Source organism: Engraulis encrasicolus, chromosome 14, assembly GCF_034702125.1.
Source record: "Engraulis encrasicolus isolate BLACKSEA-1 chromosome 14, IST_EnEncr_1.0, whole genome shotgun sequence".
NCBI classification, from domain to species: domain Eukaryota; kingdom Metazoa; phylum Chordata; class Actinopteri; order Clupeiformes; family Engraulidae; genus Engraulis; species Engraulis encrasicolus.
Window position 1 is genome coordinate 53,528,125 of NC_085870.1, and position 22,606 is coordinate 53,550,730.

General features: G+C 39.9%; 1 protein-coding gene across 3 annotated transcripts in view; it reads right to left on the minus strand.

Annotated features, from left to right (window-relative positions):
- Positions 1-20,037, minus strand: part of LOC134462890 (immunoglobulin-like and fibronectin type III domain-containing protein 1) — a 63,650-nt gene extending 43,613 nt beyond the window's left edge. Inside the window, exons 1-4 of one of the 3 annotated variants that reach the window (XM_063216131.1) lie at positions 19,919-20,037; positions 4,400-4,472; positions 2,439-2,465; positions 93-215 (exon numbers count right to left, since the gene is read on the minus strand). In XM_063216131.1, the coding sequence (XP_063072201.1) occupies positions 93-215; positions 2,439-2,465; positions 4,400-4,448 (199 nt within the window). In that variant the 5' untranslated portion in view covers positions 4,449-4,472; positions 19,919-20,037. The other 2 variants (XM_063216132.1, XM_063216130.1) reach the window with 2 other exon arrangements.
- Between the last annotated feature and the right edge of the window lie 2,569 nt (positions 20,038-22,606).

A 22,606-nucleotide genomic window follows, 5' to 3' on the forward strand; every position in this document is an offset into this window, starting at 1 on the left:
AATAAAATAGGCCACTCAAACGTCTCACAAGTGGGTGGTATTTTATGAAATGCTTGTGTGAAGTGTTGATGCACTGAGTGAATTTTCTGCACCTTCTGCGACCGTGACTGTAAACGGTTTGCGGATGAAGTCTGGAGTGGAGAAGCCCTTTGGCACCGTCTTCACATACTGAGTGATGAGCACACCAGGGACCCTGGACCGTCTTTTGATTTCCTCTGTCCAAAGAAAGAGAAGGAAATTGGTCAACAGCTTAGTACAGGTCCAGTGTGTCATTTTTAAGTAATCTATTTTCAAAATGTATGCTGCCCGTTCACTTTTCATCAGTACCATAGGTAGTGCATGGACGCGCGAAGAGTCTGCGTTTGGAATCCTGATAACATTGGAAGGGATAACGTTGTTGGAATCATGCACATGATTTTCCGAAAAATAATCAATCCTGCATTCCAAAGGAACATTCTACGCTTATCCAAAGGAGAAACGTTTAACTTGGTTGCTACATTCTGGTGCATGTTGACATGATTCCTACAACATAACAGTTCCACATAAAATGCCCTACCCTAACAGGAGATAAGCGGGATGGCAGCCTTTAAGGTTGACCGGTTTGATGAAGTTAATGTCTTGGTGGAGGCTGCATACGTTTCCTGTTGTGAGTTGTAAGTCTCCACCTCACCATTAATTACATAAAATTTGTCACCTGATTGGCTGTTATCCTTTACATGGTGGACATGGAGAAGACCTGCCTGTTATGTAAGAGATAACGGCTGACAAGATGACCAGTTCAATGAGGTGAATGGTGAGGTGGAGGCTTAGAACTTAAGCAAAGTGTGCAGCACAGTAAAGTGTGCTTCCTTTTCTGTCGAACACATCTAACTTGGATGCCAATAGAATCTTCATTTGGAATTAAAAATTCTCTGAAGGTCTTTCAGTTTGTCACTGAGTTGTGTCAAGAGTTTAGTAAAGGTCCATAGTACAGTCCAGGTGTGTCCTTTTAATAGCCTATTTTCAAAATGTATTTTCATGAATACCATAGGTTGTACTTGGACGCATAGGTGGTACTTGGACACACTACCGTACTTGGACTTGTACTTAGAATCTTTGTTTGAAATGGCAATTGTATGTAAGGGATGACGTGGATGTACGAATCATGCGTATGACCTACCAAAACGTAAATTATCACACCATCTGCATTCCAAACAAAGGTTCTACGCTCGTCAAACCGAGAAGCATCTAACTTGGTCGCTAGATTCTGGTTGGCATGATTCCCACAACTTTACAGACAGTCATAGCAGAGAGAGTATAGCAGGGGTGTCAAACTCAAATTGACTGAGGGCCAAAATCAAAATATGGAACCAAGTCGCGGGCCGAACTCAACAATTACTTTTTTAAATGGACTAAAATTGTGCATGCATGCACTTCATACTCATAGTTAAATTTCACATTATATTTGTCTGTTCAAATGTGTCTGCACATCCTGTGATGCAGCAAATTTCATGTTCAAGTTGTGTTACGCTGTACATTAATGGTGTATGTGGGCCAACTGTAATACACATTTGAAATTATCTGAGTTTGACATCCCTGGAGTAGAGAGATATACTTAAAGAATCTCTGGTCATAGATTCATAAGAAATTTACACCCCGATGGGATGCGGGATGATAACCTTTGAGGCCTCCTCTCAACTTCATCTAACTGGTTGACCTTGAAAGTCTTTAACCTGCTTTTTTCCTGTTTGCAATTGTCTCCTGAGTATAAATATAGGGTATTTTTTCACATATGAGAAATCATGCCAAGTCAGGCGCTTCTCTGTCGGACACTTCTAACTTGGATGCAGGTAGAATCTTTGTTTGGATTGCTGATGGTGTAAGTATTTAATTTTCGGTAGGTCATATGCAAGATTCCTACAATGTTATTCCTTAGATACTGTCGGCAAATGAGGAAAAAAATAACTGCAGATGCATCTGAAGGCTTTATTTGCAAAACGGTGTATCTCCATTTTTTGAATTTTGCATTTTATTATTGAAAATTACTGTTCAGAGGGCCTACCACCTATGTGTGAATTCTTACCATTCAAATATTTTGAGAACATAGTCTTTTAACCTATATAAAATGCATTTTGCAATGCAATTCAATGGAATGCCCAATACAAAAATGTAAATTTCCCAACATTCTACAAAATGGAGATACACCGTTTTGCAAATACACCGTTTTGCAAATAAACCCTTCATTTAATCTACAAAAAACACATCAAATAAATCTGCTTATGTGTGTTTACAGTGTATATCACCACAGTATAAGAGAAAGGGCTGAATGTTGTAGGCGACTCAGTATGAACAAAAACATGTCCATCTCACAAATCATGTGGATGGGAGAAAATACCCACCCACTGCTCTGTAAAAATGATAAGTTTGCAGTTTGCAGTTTGCTGTTCTCAGCCACCTACCTGCACCAGGAGGTAGTGCCTCCTCATCTGGTAAAGCACACACAGACACACAAAAGGAGATGAGACAAAACATTCATGAAACAAATAGCTGGGGTGACACCACATTGTCTCTAAAGGGAAATATCCACAACAGGAAGCATGAACATGAACATAAATCTGACAACTTCGTCTATAAGACAAGAAGGAGCTAAATTAGCCTGGTCCTGCCATACCCTTGTGTGAATTTCATTCATATAGACTAGGGTCAGAAATGTCAGCATTGAAAAGTTTTTACTGCAGAAGGTGGTGCATTCTATTTAAATTTGAAAGGTACGTCTTAAAGTGATTCTATGCTATTTTTGGAAATAAGATCATATTACAGATCCCTTTGAGTTAAATGATTGCACTCAATGCACTCAAGAGCACTCAAATGCACTCAAGAGTGAATCTCGCTGCCCTGGTAATTAGTGCCTTTTTGTGCATGGGTGTGAATTGAAGTGTCAAATCAGGTCGTAGTACTGCTTGTGAGACTCACTCACAAGGGGCGACCAGGATTTTAAAAAGTTTTGATTTTCTTGCGCCCATGCAATTGCTGATTGCAAGCTGGTCATGAGGTGAAATCGCTGCGACAAGACTCACAATTGACCTCCAATTGAACCTAAAATCGGGCCAAAAATTGCACAGTGTATGGCCGGCTTTACATGATATTGCAAACCGATCACTGGTGGAGGGGTTAACTCTGTGGAAGTTTTTAAATGTGTGACCTCCCTCCCGCATTCACTGATTGTCCGGTTGTCTGCTAATTGTCCCGGCTTTAGAGGAAGGAAAGGTTTTTGAATATAGATTTTGTATGGCAAGGCCAGACTAAAGCTAAAATGACGTCAACATACTACCAAAATATAGCTACACAAACTAAATCATAGGCCTAAACACAATGAGACCAGAAAGGGAATGATCCGTGGAGTTTGCTACGGCGGTCTCAGATGATAGTTGTCACTCAAACCCATCAGTTTAGCTCTTGTGATCTTGAACACGCACGGACATGTTCAAGAAAATATTCTAAGCAAGACATCCATTTGATAACACAAATAAGCACATCACTGATGATCCGTTGATGTGGTCTTGATCTTGGTCTTGAAGTGTTTATGGACACTTGGTATTCAGTCACTCACTGACATCTGTGTGTCATTAATGTAGATCATGTTGAAACAGGCATGGAATGTGACAGCAAATAGCACAATAGTCATTTTCCCAAAATGATCTTCATGATTATAGCAGCAACAGGCACATCCAGGTTGAAGTTTGAGGAGAGGGATAATATCATAGCTCTCTTGGGAGATTATGTAGCTTGGGGTCTTCATAAATGTGATACTCTGCCTTTGAAGCTTGCATTCAAATGCTGGTGAGCCACAAACTCTTTTCTTCTTCTGACATAACGTGCAAAAATATTAATGCTGCTATATCTGAGGAAAAGCAAATTTTTATTTTGTTCAACATGGTAGTAATAGACATTGCATTATTTATGCTGGAGATGTTTTAGATTGGAGTATGAGGTAATTGAAATAGACCTAGATGTCGTCATTCAGTGTAGCTAGAAGCCAGGAGGGTAGTGCAGGGGTTCTCAAATGTGTTTGTTTTGGGGACCCCTAACAGAATTTTGCAAAAAATGTGCCGCAATGTAAAGTTACTACAATTGTTTGAAATATATATCTGAATGTAAAAGTTGGGCCTAAGTAGGAACAGTTTTTTTTTCCTTAAATCTGGGCCTACTGTGTAACTGTGTTTTCCCTCACAGCAGTACATGGTGCTGTACCATATTGTACCAAACTTCTACAGACCCCCAGGGGCCCCGGAACCCCGATTTGAGAACCACTGGGCTAGTGGGAATATTGTGAAAAAGATGAAAAATAGAAACTTTGCTGCTTCTCTTCATGTACAATCTCATTTCATAAAAATATTCCCATTGGTATTTGTGTACTTACCCGGCCCTGCCGGGGTTGGGTCTGGAAGGTTGAGCGGAACTTGTTGCATAATGTGTCTCAACAGAATTCGACCCTACACATAACACAACAAAAAAATCAAAGAAAAAGCAAAAAATGAGCTCCTTGTATGCACCTTCTCACCAAGTAAGGTTATCTAAAAACAGGAGGGAACAATCATTTATGTTTTGCCTGCTTATAGCCAGGTTATAGTGCCACTGCTGAATTTAATTACACTCCAGCTTGTATTTGGGCTTAAGTATAGAATACTAGATTTTGAGTCTACAATCCACCCCTGTCTGTTGGAACGAATTAAATGGCTCAATTTGATCACTGCCATCTTTGTTTGGTGATAAAGCCACTTCAATGAACATCAATTGACGATGCAGCAATATGCAAATTATCCTGCAGATGGCAGCAAAACAACCTCTCTGTGAAAACATACCAAGGCGGCAGCAGCTTAGGCTGACAATGCCAGAACACAACATCTGTCTTCTACTGTGTTTCTATGGTAATTGGTAGAATGGTAGAAAATCACAGAGGTTGCTCAAGAAACACATTATACGGTAGATTCACTTTGTCACTTTTTATTTCACTTTATTTCACTTAAATATCTTTTGTCTTTGTCTTTTTTTTAACGGATCGGCTCAGAGGGCCGGCACAAGAGTTCCAATGTGTCTGGACTAGCCTACTAGTTGTACACAAATAAAGAACCCCTCCGTTGCTTTAGGTTTTGAAGGTTTAGGTTTTAGGTGCTTTAGAAAGCAATAGCGTTTCGATTTAATGTAGAGGTACATTGAGGGGGACGTAAAATTCCAATAATTTGGGGTGCTTCTTAGCAGTCCCATGTAGTCAAGCCATGCTGCAATGTTTGGGATCCCTAGGTCAATTAATATGAAAGCAATACATGGGTTCTTATGTTTGGATTCTACCTGAATGCACGCACAGCCAGAAATCCCAAAATGCTTCGTGGCTAGGTGTTTAAGATCGGAAATTCCATTGGACCAGTGTAGTGCGTGGTTAGAACCTGTTTCCTAGTCGGCTGGATGTTGTAGCGGTTTCTGTGGTTTCTGTACTCCCACGACTCCATTCTGGGATAACATTTCATAACATGAGTACATCAGAATCGATTCTTATGCTTTGAAAATTAAGTTATATTGTATCACACCAATCACAGATGAGGACAACGTTTGAGTGACGGCAGCTTCCAAACAATCAGAGGCTGACTCGAAACCCCGCCTTGTCAGCAGTGGCTAACACTTTGCAATAGCATTATTTAGGGAGCATATCAAAGCATTACCAGCGACATGATAGTATTTTCTTCCCGACTGTACAGCGTACGAGCAAGTGGATAAAACTGCCAGCCGACATGACAAGAGGTTCTTGTCATACACTGCGCAGGGCTCCAATGGGACTTCCAATGATAAAAACCTAGCCGCTTAGCATTTTGGAATCCCTGGCTGCGTGCGCACTCACCTGTGTATAAACAGCCAGAACCCATGTATTGAAATAGGGAGTTTTCTTGAAAAACCGCCAAATGTATTTCAATTTGATGGCACACAATCCCGATAATCTGGGCTGTGTTTTTCAGTAGCTCAATGTAATGACCGGCATGGTGCAAGGATTAGGCCTACATGTTACAGGCTACAAACAGTGTAAGGCATTTGAATAACAATGTATACGTCTTACAACAAGGGTGTAACCGTGCATCATCAGTGTAACAGTGGCATGGAAAGCCGTGACAGATAACATGGCCCGGTGGTGTACATGGCAAATAGGAGGCCCAGCATTAACCCTTGGGGCACCCCTGTGGAGAGGATATGAGTTGAGGACACTTAATCTTTCCATGATGCCAAGAACTGAGAAGTGATATTACCATACTCAAAGAATGTCTGGAAGAACTTGAGAAACATAAAACTCAAATATTCAAATCGAAGAGAGGTGTACAATAAGCAATTCCGCCAGCTGGCCTATATGCACAAAGACGCCACGGGTGATGGCAGTATTTTTAGATTTGCTACGAAACAAAAAAATATATCCATAATCTCTTTTGAAGGTATCCTTTGGCTCACTTTATAAACAAAACTAAAAAAGAATTTTGAGCCTGGCAACTGCTGCAACAATATTTCACGACTTGCTGCAACAAACTTGCTGCTCTCATCAACAGCTTCAAGGACAATGCTCTCCGGTTACCAGCAGTTCCGAATTTCGCATCATGGAGTCAGCTCCTCCGGTTATCAGCTGATTGCTCCAACCTGCTCATCCCCACTCACCTGGGTTTTTTAAACTTTGCGCACTATGGCGCAAACCAATTACACACTAGTTGGTCCTTACTCTCGAACCAATAAGTACACTCGAGTCTTAACAAAACGAAATCATAATCTAAGATGATACAGAACATCATAACCTTACAGAAAATCAAAATAACAAACACTTACATAAATACAATTTGGCACAGCACGTCACCCACACAAAATAGACAAAAATCCCAACCAATTTATTTCAATACTATTTATGTCTACTAAACAAAATATGGGGACGCAGCTTTCACAGCGTGTATGCGACCAAGCTCGTGAATCAACCTTCTGCGAGACCATTTGCCAAATATCTAATCATGCCGTTAGGCCAATGAACTGCCTTGTTGGGATAGCTCTAGAGCAGGGGTGTCGAACTCAAACTGACTGAGGGCCAAAATCAAAATCTGGAACGAAGTTGTGGGCCAAACTCAATATTTCTTATTTTAAAAGGACTGAAATTGTGCATGCATGCACTTATTAATCGTAGTTACATTTCATATACACTATCTCCCATCATATATGATAGTTCAAATGTCCTGGCACATCCTGTGCTTCATCAGATTTCATATTCATGTCTTGTTACGTTGTCCATTAATGGTATATGTAGGCCAAATGTACAATACACAATACAATACACATTTGAAATGATCTTGTGGGTCAAATAAAATGACTCTGTGTTCCAGATTTGGCGCCCAGGCCTTAGTTTGACACCCCTGCAGTAGAGCGTAGGCTACCGAGTCTACTGCCATCTATCAAGGAATGTGGATCTAGCAAGTAGACTGTGGGGTAGATATCGTTAGCCTGGCTCTCACGCAGACCCTTCGTGCATTTCCGCTCAACTTCGTGAGCTGGCACGAGGGTCTGGAAATCTTAAGATGAGCCCGAATTGAATCAGAAAATTCACAGCCTGTCCAACCAGAATCGCGGGATCGTGGGGCGGGGTATATACAGTCAGTATAAAGTCAGTGGTTGACGTGATTTTAAAAAAGCCAAGTGAATTCTCCAATCAGGTTCGAGCTGTTTTGAACACACCCACGCCTGACTGAGATCTGGAAGGCGGCTGTGCTGTCACAGAGCTAGAACTGAGAGAATGAGAAAGAACATTTTTCCTCATGCCATTTGCTTACTGAATTCCTCCTAATTACTTTGATTGAACACACACACAGATACACACACAGATACACACACACACACACACACACACACACACACACACACACACACACACACACACACACACACACACACACAGTCACACATACACACACACACACACACCTCTTATTTTATTTTTATTTCTTCTTCACCCTTCTTCTGCACACTTGTTTTGCACCGGTCATGCATTTCATTACAAGTGACACGAAAGTGTCTCTATGTTCATGACAAATAAATATCCTTGAATTCTTGAATCCTTGAATCCTTTCCAGTGCTAAGTGATTGACAATGTTCCAGATGGCATCACGTGAGAACCAGGTTACGATATTGTACCTCCTCTAGAAAACGAGGTTCGTTCTCACTCTTGACTGTTAACTTGATATTACTAATATAACTTCCTGACAGTATGTAAAGCAATATTCTGGCTGTTGCCACCCTGTAAAGTTGCACGTTGATATAAAAAATAATGAAAATAAAAAAGACTGGGGATGACGTCACATAATGCACAGTCAATGGGATGTCTCCGCCAGTGTTGCCAGATTTGTCTGATCAAAACCCGCCCAAAAGGGTGTCAAAATGCGTCAAATTCTGCCCAATTTCAACAAATTGCAATAGTTTCTATGGGCACAAAACTGCTTAGAAAAACGCCAAATGGCCATTTTGTCCTGTTTTTACCCGCACACGTCCATCTGAAGTAGCCCAATTGGGCAGGCAACCGCCCAATCTGGCAACACTGGCCTCCGCCCATCAAAGTTGAAAAGGGAATATTTATCTGCATATCAGGCTTTTTTCATAGGCAGATAACTCTCCTATCCTATTCACCATCATTGAAACAACGTATGCATGTCATTCCTAACCATTTTGCTGTTACTGGAAAGAATAACACAGCCCCCACCTCATTGCTCTATTGATTTGAGGGAACAGACCAGTATTCTTTTTGACATTCCTTTCTCGTCGCCTAATAAAGGACGGACAACCGAACACTAACAGCGAAAAAGAGCACATGTGAAAGTTTGAGGGAAAATATTTTTTTGCATGTACTCAACAAGTGAGCCCACTTACCCCCCAACTTGAAACTTTTTGCCATCAAATCTGACAGCTCCTGGTAGCATGTGAATGCTAGCTGCATTCTGCCCCGTTGAATTTGCATTGACGTGACGTTACTCGGTCGGCTAGTTTTTGGTGTAATTTTTATAAATCAATGTGCAAGTTTCGAGGATGGCAGCAGCCAAAATATTGATTAATGGGTTCTCAGGGGGTTAAATAAAGTTGTCACCCGTTAACACTAAAGAACTGACAAGATATGAGGCTGGGCCCAGCACCTAAAGTAGCGAAGGCCATAGAACGTCCCATAGCAAGAGTTGGCTCCATGATTTTATGGCGTGGCCACCATTATGGAATTAATCGGTCAAAATACGGCAGAATGTACTGAATGGTAAAAATATTTATTTGGAACTCATTTACGAACGTTTTTATACTATATCATGTATTTTTTGCCGCACAATCAGTGCAGAAGTTAGTTATCTAGATGGCTAAATCAGCCATATTAGGTAGCCATATTACGGTATATGCATAGCAAAAGGCTAAGGCCTAGCCTACTGCAATGAATGAAATGTATAGCAGTACATGACTGTCACTGATTCTTGAGAAAGTGGCTAAAACAGGTTGTAATGTTGACAGAAAAAAACAAAGTGAATTACAAAATTATATGGTATATCCTCGTAGACTAAGGTCTTGGCTTTTCAGAAATGCACAAGGCCAATCTCCACATTATGTATTTTTTTCAGAAATCAGGCTTTTCTCCGATCATACCTTGTTTTTTGTCAACACCGTCAGACACAATTAAAAGTTATTAAAATTGTATTGATTTGGTTGCATATGTATCTGGAGTTTTTAAGTGATTATGTGTATTTTTTGGTTCACACATATGCCTTTAAATGTTGAAAATTCACTTTTGTTCTATTTTAATACTGTTTCATGTGTTCTCATTTTAAAATATGTACCGTCATACGATGCTTACTTAAAGGGGTATGCCACTATTTTGGGGCTTAATACAGTTAAAATCGTTGGCTGGGGTTTATAAAGGTGGTAAAGTGTCTTATTTTTCATGTTAAGCGTTGTCTTGCTTTAAGACAAGTTAAAAGAGGGAATATGTCGCTAAGCTAGTGAAAGTCAATGTATCCGTGTAGCATGCTACAATGCTACACGGATACATTGACTTTCACTAGCTTAGCGACATATTCTCTCTTTTAACTTGTCTTACAGCAAGACAACGCTTAACATGAAAAATAAGACACTTTACCACCTTTATAAACCCCAGCCAACGATTTTAACTGTATTAAGCCCCAAAATAGTGGCATACCCCTTTAACGGCTAAATACAACAAACATTTTTTTGTAATATCACAAATATTCGTGTAGGCTTAAATTGGCTATTACTTTGATATTTCAACAACTCCTAAGGAAAATGTTGTAAGCACATTCCTTTAAAATGTCCAAAACTCCTTCTTACGGTGGTGACTTAATAACTGACGGTGGTGACAGTAATCTGAAAGTGGTGAAAGTGGCCTAATTAGTACCTGCATTTAGCAAAATAAATAGCCCTCTCAAGTCAATGGCATCTTGCATAAACATTTGCAAAAAAAAATTGTGTGTGCACAGTATGAGCATGTGTTTTTACTTCATTAGTTAGATTATCTAGGAAGGAAGCCACTGGTTGTTGAAAATGTGGTAAAAACAGCTTTTAAGTTGTTCAAATCCAAAATATAGAGGTGTATTATCATAGATGTAGGTCTTGGCTGTGCAGTGAATGCATTGGCCAAGCTCCCCATGTTTAACATTTTCATAAAATGGGCTCTTTCTTGTTTTGTCAACAGCGGCAGACAGAATTAGAAGTCAAAACACATGTTTACTGTATTAAAGTGAATTACTTTAACAATTCAACATAACTGTAGATACTTATTGTATGCATATTCTTAAAACATGTCAAAAACACGTAAAACATGTGTTTTTTGGTGAACTCCATCAGATGTCACCACCGTCAGGTTTTCTGACAAAAAAACCTCCAAATGCACCTCAGTGGTGGCTAGAGTATCATTTTGGATCACAATTATTACTAACATGCCTAGTAATGTTTCATTAACCAGCACAATTTAGTAAAATATGGAACAACATGATGAGCAGAACAAAATCTGACGGTGGTGACATCTGCCGGTGTGAGACAAAAAAACACTCTTTTAAATATTATGCATTGTTTGTTCACATTAGCCATTTCATTTTCTCTCTGTTTCTTGGGTGCTTCATACCTTTTCTGAAAAAAAATATATTTATTAACATTAATGTAATACAATACTATTAAAACCCCAGACGGTGTTGACAGTTTATGGTTGGGACAGTACCAGTGTCCAAACAAATTAACAAATTGAGGACAAAATAATAAACTTACAGGAGCTTCAGTGATGGTGAAGTAGGCAGTAGAGCTAAAGGTTTGAAAAGGGGTCCTCAGTAATGAAAATTACCTTGTGCATACCTGATTTTATTGTCTTTTAGAAAAAATCTGACGGTGGTGACCAATATGCTGGACACATTTTGAGCAATCAGTAAATAATAGTAAATATTGTTTTACATCCACTATGTGCACATCTGTAGAACCACTTTAATATGGTCTTCCACATCATGGTGATATTGTTCAATTCTGTTAGTGATTTTTGTATTTTAAGTCAATTGAAATGATGATGCCAGTCCTTGGGACAGGCCTTTTTACAGGGTGTGGACAGGTTTATAGCCATGAAAAGTAATAAAATTACACTTAAATATTTCAAACAACTGTGTATTCGTGTGACAGACCCCTTGGCCATTACCTGGGTTCATTTTGTTTGTGAAAGTTTAGTTGATTTTCAACAGAATTAATATTTTACTGCAGGGACATGTTTTTGCCAAACTTTCAAGAATCAGTGCTGTATATATNTGAACAAAGACTAATAATAATAAATAAATAAATAATAATTATAACTACCTGATGGCCTTGATTTGCTAATGTGTATCTCTAGGAGTATGTCAAGGATAGATTCTCTCCTGGAGGGCTGTTATATCCTAGCCTATAGCCTAATAAAAATCCTATCGGCTAATGTCCCCTTGAGAAAAAATGTAATTATGTGATTTAGATTGTTAAAAGGGTGGTCTCATAGTACCTTAATTCGGATTCCTTTACTGTTATGTGTAAGTGCGATGAATGGGGCGCAGGGTAATAGAGCTCACAAGTGGGTGACAGCTACTTGTATGGCATGGCGTTAAATGCTAACAAGAAAGACTATATGCTTTCGGGTGACTTGCAAACTGTATTGACCCGTTCAGAATCGACGTCCTCACTGAATGCGTGCGCATCGTTGACTCAAACACACCAGAGATGTACTGCACTCTAGGGGCGCCAACGGAGGAGTGCAGACTCCATTCAGAGTGCATGAGCTGCGCTCTCTTGACAGCGGCCCCTAGACTGTAGGCATGGATAAAATAGGGAGTGGGGAGGCTGTATGTAAAACTGGCTGTGAACACACTCACACATGAACAGACAGTCCAGACCCAATAAAGAGAGAAAACCTGCTGACCTGAAGCGTGTACGTTGATAAAAAAAATAGGGATTCCGAAAAGTACACTTGTTATGCTATTTTGAGAGGGAAGAGGCTATTCCAGAAGCATATGAGATGTTTGTTGTTACAAGACATGAAACTAGAGACTGGACTGAGGACATCATCAGGAATGCCTGTGTCTATGGTACCCACTGCATATCTGAAGTTATCTTGACCATCCGTTTTCTTATTTTGGAAAAAACACCTGGCTAGTTTCTATACAAATAAATAGTGCATGGTCGATTCTGCTCCACCGATGTGCACGCAGCCAAATTACTTCATATCTGTTCACAAACAGTAAACGTGTCAATAAGGTTCATTCCATAATGACGGGCGTGACTCAAAACGCCACCTATTGACTGTTTCCCATAAACGACCAGACCTTCGTCTCTGCTAGATCCATGTTCTTTGCAGCTATGCGGGCTCTGAGTTGCATTCTGAGAGGCAAACCAGAGTCTAACCTAGGCGAGAGGGGCAACGTGGTGACATGTCTCGTTTAGGGATGTTAAAGGGGTATGTCACTATTTTGGGGCTGAATACGGTTAAAGTCGTTGACTCACACTAGCTTAGATACTTACTCCCTCCTTAAAACAAGACAACGCCTAACATGAAAAATAAGACACTTTACCACCTTTATAAACCCAGGGCAACATTTTTGACCGTATATTGAGCCCCAAAATAGTGGCATACCCCTTTAACCGCTGAGCGTTTGATCGATGGTTGACCTAAGCAGCGTTGTAAATGTTCTCCCGTCGGTTCAAAATGTTTTTAAAAGTTCCCGAATGGCAGCCAGCGTCTGGTGTTATTCCACTGCATACGCACTCCATTGTATTTAGAGGGGGTGTTGTGAGCTATCCATATCTTTAAATATGATAAATGTGAGCATATGCCATTTTTCTGAACTTCGAAACAAGGGCGCGTGCGCCCTCATACATTTGCAGATTGAACATCAAGTCACATTTTAACACAATTTCTCCACAGCATTCTAATCATACATTGTAGAGCAGTTTGATTGCTGCTGTACAACACCACACATTACAGTTGCTCAGCTATTCATTATTCTATTCTGTACTGAGCAAATGTTATAGTTTCTAAACCAAAAGAGCGCATGGGGTCTTATTATGCATTGATGCCTGTAGAATTCAACTTCTGCTCCTCATTTATTCCCACATTAGACTAGTACCAAAATCCAGGATTGTGACACTTAAAGGCATTTGTAAGACAAAGTCGGCAAACAGTCTAATTTTGTCAATTTGGGAGTGAATTGAATTGAAATATGCCGAGCTCAATCTGACCTCTGTTGACCTCTAGTGTGTCATTGTGAAGGTGAACCAACCAAACCCAGTATATCAGTTTTTTTAAGCAATTAAATGTACTTAAGTGATGAAATAAATGGACAAATTGATTTGTTTGGTTAATATTGGAATGCTGAAGTAACTTTTAATTTGCAAAACAAGACCTCCGATTATTACTTCAAGGTCATTAAACATGACCTATTGTCCTATGCACTTTGCTTCATTTTTTTTAGGTTATTTTATGTTATTGTCTTAAATAAAATATGAAATGGGTTTGTTTCTGACTGTATATCATTTAGGTGTTCTCAGTTTGACCTCAGGTCATTGATGATCATCTATAGGATTACATGCATGGAAAACAAACATAGAGTGTATATTAGGATCCAAGTGTCATTCAAATGTACAGAGTTTGTTCTAAATAGTATTTGGTTCAGTGTGAAGGTGTTCTTTGTTTGACTTTGGAGATCAACTGGAAGTCACTGAGGTCACCAAATAGATATTCCCTTGCATAGAAGCTAAAATGAATCTAGTTTGTGACTTAAATGTAATGGAAATATAAAGAAAGCATACGATCAATGCTTTCTTGTCATTAAATCAATATCACCATATGGAAATAAAGAAAGAAAAAAATGAGGTGAAATATGCTTTCTGTGCATAATTATGCACAAGACTGTAAAATCATTTGAGCTTGGAGGCAAACTGATGTCATCAGATCTCCATACATGAAAGTCAAAGTGATTGTATTTTAGCATTTTACGGTACGGTACGGTACGGTAATGAAAATTTACAATAAGCTGGAATATCGATGTTCCTAGGAATTTGTACAGCAATTATTGTGTTAGGGACACAAATTGAGTGTTAGGAACAAAATTGAGGCTGTGATTACCCATATTTCCTTTGATGTTGAGTAAAATTTCATGAATAAGTTGGTATGGTGAAGCTTGCTGTCTCTCCAATTTGAAATCATCTCTCCAATTTAGCACAAGTGAAAATAGAGTATTGATGGATCAGGTTTAAAAGCCCACAAGTTAAGTCATTTGCCTTTTTTGTGGAAAAGTACAGATTAAATACACAGTTTAGGAACCGGCACTGTTTTAAAATTATCGATTTGGCACCAGTATCGAATGAAACCCTTTCAATACCCGACCCGTAGGCCTTACCCACTTGAGCCCAGAACCCTGCGCACCTGAGCAGTGCTTGACACTAACTTTTTCGCTTACCAGCCATTTTGGCTAGTGGTTTTCCTGACTCACTAGCCATTGGACCTTTTCACTAGCCATAATTTTCTTAACCATCATAGCAGCTTTAATGAATTATTTAATAGGCTGTAATAATGTAATGTAGGCTAATATAATATAATATAATATAATATAATATAATATAATATAATATAATATAATATAATATAATATAAAGGCTACTACTGCGCGTTGTTTAAGCCCGGTTTGACAGTCGGGAACAACAGCACAAGAAACGTGGAGGAATATTAAGGTATGAAGACATACAAGCAAATCAGAAAATAATTTAAACCGAACATTATTAATGGCGCATGTGTCCTTGTCTTATCACTGCGCTAATTAGTCTCGAGACTTTCACTAGACAAACTGACGTGTTTTCCTCTCGCCTTGATCATTTTAATGTCCACTACTATTAAGTATTGTAGCCTACTAATGACAGATCGCAAAACAAGTCAGTTGAGATGAAAGTCGCTACTTTATTTTCACGTGAAGGTTTTTAGTGACATTTCCAAATGCACGCTGATGTGCCGGTAGCTCGCTGCCTCTCCTCTTCGCAAGATAGCTCTATGAGATTCTTGGCGTGCGTGAGACACAGGTGACACGTGACACAGGTGCCTCATGGGTATTGTAGGCTCGCGAAATCGCATTGTATTGCTTTTGTAGCAAAGACGGTCCGAGGGAAAAAACTTCAAAATGCGGTGCCTCATCATTCAGAATAGTAACGGACCGGCCAGAATGGCTAGTGAACCTTCGGTATCTACTAGTCAACGCCGAAATTCACCCGCATTTGGCTAACCTGCGGGTGTTAGTGTCAAGCCCTGCACCTGAGACTCATAAGCCAGGGTGATGGCCTGAACCAGCCATCGAGTCAATCGCTGTTTAGACAGTGCCAAGCCCTTGGAGGGGATGCCAAAACAGACGAACAGTTGTTCTGTCCTTCTGAACACACTTGTCCTGATCAGTGCGTAATGTATGGACAGGGCACAGGTGGTTTTGGCGCCGCTGCTCCGGGGCAGAGAAAGGAGACACATGGTAGGCGTGCAGCATAGGGCAGGGCTATTTAATAGAGAGAGAGAGAGAGAGAGAGAGAGAGAGAGAGAGAGAGAGGGAGAGAGAGAGAGAGAGAGAGAGAGAGAGAGAGAGAGAGAGAGAGAGAGAGAGAGAGAGAGAGAGAGAGAGAGAGAGAGAGAGAGAGGTCATATAGTTTAATCACCTCTTTCTCTTTGTGTCACAGTATGGATGCTTGACGTTCTTTTTCTGGACCCAGGATAGTAAACTTTGCTTTTTGGACTATGTTGGTTACGTGGCACCTTCCATATTCATATTCAGTCGCTGCTGCTGCTGCTGGTGTGTGTGTGTGTGTGTGTGTGTGTGTGTACGTGTGCGGCACCAATCTACCTTCGTGAGACCACTGCTATTGGAGCACCAACAAGGTGGGGCCCTCGCTCCATGTCTGGGCCCAAATCGTGGACCCTTCATGTTTTGACCCCTTTTGCTGGGGTTATTTTTGTAGTTACTGGTACTAGCATACTTCAGCTATTGTTAGGGTAAATATGAATGGAAGTCAATGAGTGGGCCCCACAAAGATCAAGGTGTGTGTGTGTGTGTGTGTGTGTGTGTGTGTGTGTGTGTGTGTGTGTGTGTGTGTGTGTGTGTGTGTGTGTGTGTGTGTGTGTGTGTGTGTGTGTGTGTGTGTGTGTAAATGTGTGTAAATGTGTGTGTGTGTGTGTGTGTGTAAATAATACGTTTTTTGGACATCTATTGTGTAACCTGACCGACACCTTAATTTCCTTTGGGATTAATACAAGTGCTCTACTTAGAGTTGCTAGTAAGCAACAGCATCTGTGTTGTTTAATTTTTTGGTGAAACGAGCCACAAGATCTGCAGACACAGATCTGCTACATTAAAAAAACATTACAATGCAAATAGCTGATAATTAAATCCAAAGGTATTTTCAGAATGGTTATTACAGGTGATTGGTTACAGTCTCTGGAGAAATAAGGTCCCTAGTGCCACTAGTGTCATGGCTGCACTCTTATTTACATTTCTCTTTAGACATTTGTCGTCTGTAATATATATTGACCTTGATGATTACCACACTTTCTCACAGGATATACTGTCTGTGCCTCTGTGATTTTGGCAATGTGTCCCAAACACACAACTAACTACTGATGTAAATGACTGTGAACCTGAGAGACATTTGGCGCCTGGAATATTCACTCTATATACAGACCTTAATGATCCATACTTTTTTTCACAGGATGCATTGTCTGTGCCTCTGTAATATTGCTAATGTGTCCCAAACCCACAAATACTGATATAAATGACTGTGAAGCAACCAGTCCTTTCCAGTGCAGTATGCATTAGCCATGTACACACGTCCACGGGGGATTAGTCTCCTATGTCTTCAGCCTTGTTGGAGGTGTCAGGACATGCTAATGTTACTCACAGCCGCTTTAAATGAGTCACATTTACACGGTTTCAAAAATTGCCCATGGCGTGGGCCCTGCAAGCGGACACCAATCGGGCCGACCGGGGTGTGAGGAAGAGTGTGATCATGGGCCATGGAACGTGACATGGCAAGGATTAACGTTGTTATTTATACTAGGAGTCACCATGGCCCAGACATGGCTGGGCCAGATCACTGGCTGAGATGGAGGACATGTTAAGGTTGAGGAGGTATCTGTCTTGCAGAGCATGTGTCTGTGAGTCTGTGTTAGTCTCTGCTATGTCAGATCATTGCAGATTTGTCCGTTGACAGCCCACGGTACTACACCCTGAGTGTTTGCTCAGCCTCTTTGGCTTCAACCAGTCACTCAGTCACTCTATTTCAGGAAAGTTGTAAAGCGTTCCTCTTTGCAGATGGGTTGGACATAATCAAAGGAATTAATCAACTGTCTTGTCATCAATGACCTCATGCCAAGACTCATGCCTAGTCTTTGAAGTAATCAATACCAACGTGGATTGTGCTCAAGAATAGTTGAGTGCATAATGTTGTTGGTAGGCCATGTTAAGTCTAGTGCATCACCCAGCTAGGTAGGCCTTGTGTGTGTAAACAAGGAATGTGAAACTCAATCTCAGTGGTGATATTTTTCTAAGTACTCTGTGGAGCTGACTTCAGTGTGCTAGTTCACAGCCTGGCTCCAATACCAGTTGTAAGACTGCAGCAGTACATCTTCCTCAAGAATCTGATGCTGACATGCTGAAAGTAAATCACATGCTGTTCCGTCTTTCCTTGAAAGGTCCTACGGAAGAGTGTCAGGAAAAAATAAACTGTTGGAAATTTGAGTATACAAGTACTCAGAGTCTGCACCTGATTTTTTACTGTATTTTTGACTCATTTTAGGGTGAAGTATTTGTTTACTTAAAACAAATAAGATTGAAGGGAAAGGGATAATGGATGTCAATTTAAAGATTTTTCATCATGTTGTAATGCTCCAGTTCTCCCGTTCAATGTCCGTTTTTTGTTAGTGCTTAGTATCTGGTTGACCTTAAAACACAGCTCTTTGACCAATAAAAGATATATAAAGATGTTGATCTGATCCCTACAGCATCTGAGGTAATGCTAAACCGATAGTAAACACATTTACTGTGTTCGAGGCTTCACAAGATCCTTAGCAGTCCTCTCCCAAATGGTGGAGGAAGGGGGGTGCGTTCTCCCTCTCTTGCTCCCTCCTGTGGTGCTTGATAGGTCACATGCCTCATGAAACTAGACATCATATCGACCACGTCACCCTGTCAATCAGTTTTCCTTTTTGGATGTTACCTCAATAAAATTCTAATGGGATTGGAACATTGAGCACATGCTTTTTATATATAGAGTTGTGAGTATGGCGACTACAGAATCTAATGAGCAGGGACGCAGAAGTGTTAAGTCTCGTTAATTAACATGGCTGCTATTGTTGGAATGACAGCCGACACAGGGGTTGCTTTGATAGGCGCTAATGTTTACTACAACAACCACTGATCTGTGTCTTTAAGTTGGCTGACGGAGGTGGTGGGATATGTTTGGCGGAGATTGTGTTTTTAACATCTCCTTTTGATACATCATTGGCACTGATGTACTCGTGGAACCGAGTGACCAATTAACAATTGGTCATGCCAGTTATGTAGAGTGGTATGGCAGTTTGCTGAGTTTTAATCCAGAAGTAAGGCATCTAATTTTCCTAACTATTGTGTTTGACAGGTTTTTGGCTACTACGTTGGATGCATTGCGCAAGACTACCTACAAAATGAGTGAGGGTGAGTAGTGTCAGTTCATGATAAAAGGGACTGGAATGATTTAGTGTCGGATTAGTGTAGATTTCCACCTCTCACAATATGCCTCTTAATTCTAACAACTTGAAATAATGACAGCTGCTTGGCAACAGTTCGAGGAAGAACTCTTATCTGTTTGCAAGTACTCAGCAATTACTGTACATGTTTAGAGTTACCCAGATCTGTTGCTGGATACCCAATAATGACTGTATTTTGTTTATAAACACTCAGCTTTTAGATGTCTTACTACACAATTGCTTCTTTGCATCTGTTCTATCTATCAATCTATCACACATACACAAAACACATGCTGTAGATAGATTTAAAAAAAAATGAAACACTAAGGCAATATAGCAGGTAAGGCAACAGACATATTTTCTCACATATATATCATATACTACCAAACACATTTTGGGTTATTTCAAGTTTCTTGCTTTTAAGTTCAAGTGGTTGTATTTACCTTGGTGGTCTTTTAAAGTGCCATCTTTTCTCAAAGCAGGTGCAATTTTTTTGTAATATTGTATTCCATTAAAATGCATCATCTCCATCAAAATATCATCTCTGATATGACAGTTATCCATCATTCTAGATATTCCAGATCATGACTGTCTGTTCATACGGTGGTACAAAAGACATCATAAGTCAAAGTCACTCACCTCTGAGTCGCTAGGCTCTCGCTTCTTCCGTTCTTTCTTCTTCAGTGCTGGGGTCGCTATCTCCAGGATTGTGATACTGCCTGCCCCCTTTTGTTAAGCAATAAAACATTTTGCACCGAAAGGAAACCCTACCTTCGTGCACTTCGCATCCATCAGCTGTCACATCGTGACTTTTATTTAAGTGTGGCAGACAGACGGGGTGGGTGTGAGGCCCAGCCCACAGACTGAAGCGCACAGACGACAGATCTGTAGCAAATCAGTAGTGCACTATGTATCATGGTGTTTCGTCCTCCTTTGTCTGCTTTGTTTTGTTTTTTCTCTGTACATTGGTGTGTTTCGTTTACGGCTCCCCCCCCCTCAATTAAGCATTGAACAACAGTGCATCAACATTATACATAAAGTTTCAGAATGAAGTCCAGTTGGAGTGCTTCCTACAACTGTCTAGGTTTTTAAGATGGTGCTCTTTGGTGACAGGCTTGGTTGATTTAAAAAAAAAGTTGTAGAAATATCAAGGCACTCATCTTCTTTGTAATTAAAATGCCTTTATTTTGTTGGGCATAGCATGATTAAAATACTTTTCGGCATGAAGCCTCCTGACGAAGTGTTAAAAATAGATCAGGTTTTGTCTTTACACAATTCTACCATATTCTTTCATGAAAGCCTTAAAATGTTTTTCATATTTTCCCCCCACAGTAAGCACTAGGAGCAGAGGTTGCTACTGTGTTGGCTTTGAGAAGGACATTTCCAAATAAATTTAGGAACTCTGGCAATATGATCATACCAATGTAAAATTTATTGGATAATTAATCTGAAGGACGCCTTCAGAGTGGCATTTACTGCGAGTCTGCGGTGTTGGCTGGTTAGCTGTAATGCCTCTCACTGGCAGCCTGTTCTCAGCCAGCTCACGCACAGCTGTGTTTGAAGCTTATGGGGATGGTATGTTAATAGTGGTTAAAATCTTTGGTTTGTATCAGGTTCTCTCTCATCCTTATGTGCAAGTAGGCTGATGTATATTGCACAGCCTTAACTTCTAACATGAATCTAAATGTTGTGTTTTAGGTACAACAATGTCAACTTAACAGTTTGTAAGTAGTGTTTGCCTTCCAAAAGCAATTCCATTGACATGGCAAAATGCTTTGCAAGGCAATTTAGCATATTGTAGCGAGTTCAGAAAGCCCAGTGTACACTTCTCTATTCTTTTTAAAATTTAAATGCCCAAGCAACATAGTTGGAGGAGAGGCCAACGAGGACTGGCCGCCACATTTCTGGTTTTGCAAAGTGGGTTGATGAGTGCCAGTGGTAGGGAGAGTGGCACGGGAACTGGACAAACAAAAACTCGACCCTTGACCTAGGCCCTAAGTGGGAAGGTCTTACCACCCCAGGGCCGCTGTCCAGTAAATCTGCATTTGTCATTTGTGGTATGCCAAGAACTTCTATAAAGCAGCAATTAAACTGGACACAGCCAGGGTGGCAAAGGGAAAGTGCAGAGTGAAAGTATGCAATTACAATGCTGAGGAATGCGACGAGGGTTTATTGTTCTGCCCACAGTAAGTATTGGGCTAGTCAGAGTCTTTGATGTCTCGTTTTGGATCATGTATTTTAAGCTCATTTCCAGAGCTTAAGCACAACACCTTTTTGTCTAATGATAGGATTGATTATTAGCTGTTGGTAACTTAAGCCACTCGAATGCTGTTGGGTGATATTTAGATGTTGCAAGCATGACATGATCATTGAAATGGTATGATGTTTAAGATGGCTTTCCCTCCTAAGGCGGTGTACCTAAAAAGTTTAGGTTATGTTGATGTTTTTGGTATTATTGTGTTAATTTGGAAAAGTGGCATTGAATATTAGTGGCATTAAAAAAAGCATTGATAGTCCTACACAAACCGAAATAGTTCCAATAAGGTGCAAGGAGTGCTCATTATATTTAAAAATGAAGTCAGAAATCCCATGTTTAAAGGCACAATACATGAATTGGTTGTCATTCTGAAGTTTTGAGGAGGAAATGGTCAGAGTTTGTACTTTTTATTGTAGAAATGAATTGGTTCGGCAATTTTCTATTATTCCAGCATTTACATTAGGTCAGGGATTCTTGAGAGATGGGACAAAACACGTTTTGAAAATGCAGAATATGTTGTTGATGGTTATATATTCATGTAGATAAAGATGTGTAGTTTTCAGGCATGTAAAAATACAGGCTCCAGGTAAAATGGCATTTTAAACAAATTAACATGCGTACCTTCACACCTAGATTTTCGGCAACTCCGTCAGACACAAGAAAAGTACATAATTAAATTATTATATAGTCCAACAAGGATCTTTAGCTCTGATTTGTATTGTAATGATACTTACTTACTTTGATATACAATAATATGTAATATATATATTTAAATTTTAATTTTAGACTGTTATTAACACACAGAGTTCGACAAATTAGCATTTTCTTTTTCTTTTATTCTGCAACCATGAGGAAACACCTAAAGTGGTTAAGATACATGGTGGTATAGATCTAATGACCCTTTATTGCCTAAACAAAAAAAAGATTAAAGAATGAGCTTTTTGTGCTGAGAAAAATCTTACGGAGTTGACAGAAAAACTGACGGAGTTGACAATGTGGTCTGATTTTTGGAGCCTATTTAGTGCAAGATGTTTTTTCTCAGTTTATTTTGTAGTTTTGTTACATTCTTA